At 37.4% G+C, this 5,662-nt stretch overlaps 1 protein-coding gene across 1 annotated transcript; it reads right to left on the bottom strand.

Moving 5' to 3' along the window:
* Positions 1-2,206: 2,206 nt before the first annotated feature.
* LOC126387428 (complement factor H-like) lies at positions 2,207-5,657 on the bottom strand (the record flags this gene model as incomplete). Its single annotated transcript, XM_050039949.1, has 5 exons — positions 2,207-2,559; positions 2,694-2,873; positions 3,907-4,092; positions 5,088-5,276; positions 5,462-5,657. Coding segments are annotated over 5 exons (945 nt in total), but the record flags the coding sequence as incomplete, so codon positions are not given.
* Positions 5,658-5,662: the final 5 nt, after the last annotated feature.

The raw sequence follows: 5,662 nt of genomic DNA, 5'->3' as shown, positions 1-5,662 counted from the left end.
AGCTTCATTGGGTGTTTCGGCTGTTTATCACAAGTGTTACGACTGTTGTCGTAAGTTGTTTGTGTTTTTACTGCATGTGTTGTGTTTTTCCGTGCATGTTGTCTCTCTGCTTCTTGTATTTTCTATATGGAAATAGGTGTGTGCCACAGCCTGGCAGGGATTGGTGGATTGAATCTGTCCTCGTTTGCGATTGGCTGCAGCTGAGACCTCACCTTCCTCCTCTCCCAACTGGCCACACATATTGTCGTATTGTCGTATTGTAGTGAAACAGCATTTTTGTATATATTGTTAAGTAGGGGTGGACTGCCAGTTTTGTTGCTAACCCTTTTTCTCCTTTTTATTTAATTAGGGAGGTAAGATTTTTTTGTCATTTATTTCTTATTGTTTGGTTAGGTTATTTACTTACTCCCTTGATAGAATTGTTTTGTTAGTTATTTTGGCCTTAGTCCACCCTGAAGTTATTATTTCACTTACTTCTGTTATTCCATTTATTGTAATAAATTAACTATTTGATCGTTCCACATATTTGTATCCTTGTGGCTACTTGGGACTTGGGGAAGATGGGGCCTTTCATGTTGTGTCTCAGACACCCCTAGACTGGGCATAACACAAGGCAAATTGTGCTTCAAGTCAGTATTAACTCTGAAACATTTAAAAGATGAGTCTGATGAGTTTCTTGTTTTACAAATGAGGAAAAATTGGATAAGAAATTCAATGAAAAGACCAAAATCAACAATTAATAAAGGGCAACGAATTGTTTGACCGATACCATTTTATTATCAGACTTTCTGATGGTGTATTTTCAGGTTCACTGTTTTCTCTTTCCTTTTTATTCCTGGTGTGTATTTTTTCAAAGGTCTACAATACAGAAATATTAACAGAATGATATTCACAATAGATGATATAAAATATATAGCATATTGAAAAACTTGCTTGTTTGGGTTTAATATAATCTTGACAGTAATGTCTGCCTCCAGACTATACTGCATGAGCTGTGTAAGGGTTTGTGAACAGATGTTTTCATATAGTGCTGCTTTTGTTAAACACAGCCCTCTTTATCTACCAGTTCATCCAGAACTTTCTCTGTTTTTGGATTCTTCATTCACCATAGAAGCATGTGAGAAAATGAACTTTCGTTCATGAATTTAAGGTGTGTTATTGATATACAAAGACTCAGGTTGGTTGGCACAGTTTTCACTCTCAGACGTACCTCTGTGGCAGATTTAGAGTATCAAGAGTATTCTTGGGCTGAGTGATACGTCCTATAAACAATATCGCAATATTTTTAGGCTGTGGCCATACACAATATTTTTTGAAATCTCCTCTAAACTGCTGACGACTACATGAATAACAAACTAAACTACAGTTAGAATAATTTAATAATAAATATAATAGCTACTGTTATATAGGCCTATTAGATTTAAATATACTGTTCTGATAAAGTTACAGAAAATGCTGTCATAATAAATTTAAGTATTTTTTATAGTGAAATAAATCAATATTGAACCACTGGGGCTTTTATTCTGAAACACCTGACTGGTCTTGGGCCTCAAGTGTTGATGTTTTTACTGTGAGTTAGCAGAAAGTTAAACCGCCCAGTTAAACTGGAGGATTTATTCACTGTGTGTTGGAAACAAACTAAGAGCTCTCTAGTTCATATATTGATGTGTGCAAGTCACATTGGTAGTCTATGGTCACAAAATGTGACAAAAAAGTTATGATCTGGAGCTCTGCAGATACAGAAACATGCCTCGTCTGCTCACATTAGTGTTAAAATCATTAACAGTTAAACTGTTACTGTGGCGCCATTGAACATGAGGATTTATTCACTGTCAGTAGGAGACAAACAAACAATTTTGTGTGTGATACAGTGAGTATAACTGATATATCACCCAACCTGGGATATTCTAAACAGCTGCACATGGGAGGTTAAAGTCTCTTAAAATACAGTTGGTGGTCAGCACGGTGGTGCAGTGGTTAGCACTGTTGCCTCACAGCAAGAGGCTTCCAGGTTAGAACTGTGGCTGGCAGCATGTGTGGAGTTTGAATCTGAGTTTGTAATTTATTGTGCTGTTATGTATTTTTCTTCTCCAGAGAAGAACAGCTATGTCCAGAAAAGCTGACTTGAATCTTCCTCTCAGCACATTAAAAACAAATCAAGACATAGACTTTGCTCTCATCATACATACAGAGGCACAAAACAGACTGAGGGAAGATATATGTTTTATTAAAATGACCACACACAGCACTAAAGTATAGACACTGCATCAGGAGGACATCACTGGTCTAACTATTTACTTTGATTAATCATTTACATGTTTGTCCAGCCAGCTCATGTTTATCATATCCAGTTGACTAAAAAGCTTTACTGGCAAGTGGGAAGGTGCATCACACCATCAACACACTTCTGACGCAGGCCATATCTACCAACAAGTGCTCTTCGTCTTTTACACATGAACTCGATTTCATCATTATGGGCTGAATACAGCTTATCGTCATATGTATATCTGAAGGCAATATTATGTACGTTCATGGCGTCTCTGTCCACAGTGCAGGGTTCTGGAAGAGACAAAAGATGAGCAGCATTTTATTAATGGGGAATGACTGCAGCATACTGCATATTTGATTATTGCTCGTCTTGCTGAATCTTCACAGAATGCAACATGGAAAATATAAAGGGAGTTGTAACTCACTGAGGCATCTCATCTGTCCAGTCCATTCACCATTGATGCAGGTTTTGTAAGGCTGACCCTCCATAGTGTAGAAATTCTGACAGATGTATTCAATCCTGTGATTATGTCTGTACTGGAACTGAAGAGATGTCTTGATGTCTCCATCTAGAAGTGATGGTGGTTTACCACAACCCAAAGGAGCTAAAAGAATTTAGTGGTTTACCACAACCCAAAGGAGCTAAAAGAATTTAAACAACCACAAAAATACAAACAAATGAGTCATTTCCATGGAAGCCTGTATATGTATACACTGCCAGTTTATCAGGTATACCTAGTCAAAACCAGTACAGTCTAATAAAACAGCTCTGCAGTCAGTTCCACCTTCATGACAGTTTTAATGTTCAGGTCTTGCTAAGATCACTTCTCCAGAGGTGTTAATTCAACTTTATGGTAAAGCTGAATCAATTTTACAGTCATTTTTATGAAACTTGAAACACTGAGAAGCACTCAAAATAACTACTATTTACCAGGAAAAAATAGCACAAAGATAATCTGTAAGCAAAACACAGAGTATAATAGCACAAAGATAATCTGTAAGCAAAACACAGAGTATACAGAGCAAATCAAGCCCTCTGAGATTGCAGCGCACTGTGGAAACAGTCCAGTCCCCAGAAGAAAATGTTGTCACTGTACATTTCTACAAACCACAAATACATTACATTAGCATGTTTTATATGTATCATACCATGTTCCTAAAGTGACATAATGTATGAGCTGACTTTGTCATCAGGTGGTGGAGGGGATGGTGGATGGCATGTTTTCTGGGTGAGATGGCTGCTAAGTTGCAGATCAGCGTTCGAGACCAACAAACAACAAAACTGGTTGTGATTTTTCGAGTCATTGCTGTGTTTCCAACATCTTTTTAGGCAACAAACGTTGTTTTGTGACTGGCTGCTTTTCCAGCTGGCATTGTACCCCCAGACACAGATATTTTAAGCCAAAACATGATCTTTTCCTAACTATAACCAAGTGATGTTTGTGCCTAAACCTAAGCACACATTAATTACAGCATTGTTGAAATATCAAGTTTCAATGTAATGGTTTGCAGAAACAAATAATGCATTTTTTCAGGGGTTGGGATTGGTGGGAAACATCCAACAGGTGGGTCATTGATAATCTTTTCTCACCATTTTCCCCGATAAGAAGCAAGGGGACAAGAAAATAATTGATTTACCTCCACATGTTGGGAAGGGATCACTCCACTGTCCATCTGCTAAACATGTGACCACTGCTTTCCCTTGAAGAAAGTCTCCACGCCTCCTGCACTGAAAGGTTAACTTTTCTCCTTTTCTCAGTTGATTTACTCGTATACGTGGGATGAGGAGAACACTGTCTGATACACCTGTGACTTTGCAATTTTCTGTATTGAAGAAGAGACACTGCTTAATCATTAAGGTTTATACAGTACAAATACCAGCATAATAGTTTTAGGATCTGACTTTCTGGGTTTCATGAACCCAAATCTGATGTAAATCTTTAATGTCATAATCTTTGTTACTTTACCTCTGTATGCAAATGTATGTAAATGCACTACTTACTGGAATTATATAAAGATACAGTATGTTTTAATCCAAGTAGATGTTTTTTTAAGATTAAAGATACTACAATAGATATTTTTCTATTAACGATGGATCACATGACTACTCTCATTCAAAATTCTTTATCTGCTCTCAGAACATCGCTTTCTGCATCAGTGGGCTGCTGCTTTCAGTGAAAACGCTCTAAAAACGGACTTTTACTAGGTCGTGAACACGCTGGAGCCTTTAGCAGCTAAAGAGAAAGACATTTTTCTGATGAGCTGGTGGAGACCAAAACTGGAGCTAAAATGAAAGAGAAGATTTTACCACTTTCCAGGTGTCCAGAAACAAGACTCCTGATGAATACTGATGTTACTCTATATCAACTGCATGTGCACATATGCTAAGAAGTTTGCTGTATCAATTGAAAGATGACTGTCAATGTAAGTTCTACACCACAGCTTGTTTCTGCTGCCCCCAAGTGGTTAGAAAAAATAGAATTACTTTATATGCATATGAGTACATATGAGTCTAGGAAAAGCACATATGTCAAAAATTACTTTAATATTCAACTTTAGGTTTGACCTGTTGTCTTTGAGTTTGAATTGACGTTTGATGTATCTCCCATGTCTACATCAATCTCCAGTATCTCTAATCAAACATAAAATATTTAGATTTTGTCCTCATCTAATTAGCATTAATTTCTACTATCTTCTATGAGTTGTACTGTGAACTACTATTCAAGTTCTTCTAAAATGATGGGTGAACTCAAATATGCAAATAAAGCGCTGAGTAAAATCAATGTAAATGGAATTAACCTCCATGAAAATGAACGTACCAGCGCAAGTTGGAAAGGTGACACTCCACTGCCCAGTTTGTAAACATTCACTTTCTGCAGACCCCTCCATTGTATATTGGTCTTTGCAGCTAAACTGTAATTTATGTCCAATCTTCATTGTTTCATTGGCTGGTGGTAGTCCAGCTACATTGAGATGAGGGGGCATCACGCCAGCCTCACAAGTGATGTCTGGAAAGATTAAAACAGATGTTATCAAATAGAAAACTGTGGAAAGGAGTTTATGTCCCACAAGGTTCCCCCCTTATAATGAATGTGAGTATTGTAACATGCACTACAATTAAAAAGTGTTCCATAAAAATTGAAAATTGCATACAGAATCTTTTTTTTCTTTTTTTTAATCTTTCAGGGTTTACCTTCACAAGAGGGTAATGGATTATCCCACTGTCCATCTCTGCCACATATCAGCACTGAACTGCCATTCAGATATTTCCCAGGATCATCACAGCTGAATGTGAGGAATCGGTCAGGAAGTATGGGATCGTCATTTTCTGGTATACCTTTTACTATCACACCTATATCGGCAGGTGGGGGGTCGCAGCTCAAAGCTGAGTAAA

This window comes from Epinephelus moara, unplaced genomic scaffold (assembly GCF_006386435.1).
Source record: "Epinephelus moara isolate mb unplaced genomic scaffold, YSFRI_EMoa_1.0 scaffold420, whole genome shotgun sequence".
NCBI lineage: Eukaryota > Metazoa > Chordata > Actinopteri > Perciformes > Serranidae > Epinephelus > Epinephelus moara.
Note: the sequence above shows the minus strand (reverse complement) of the source record. Positions and strands in the feature narration are given on the sequence as shown.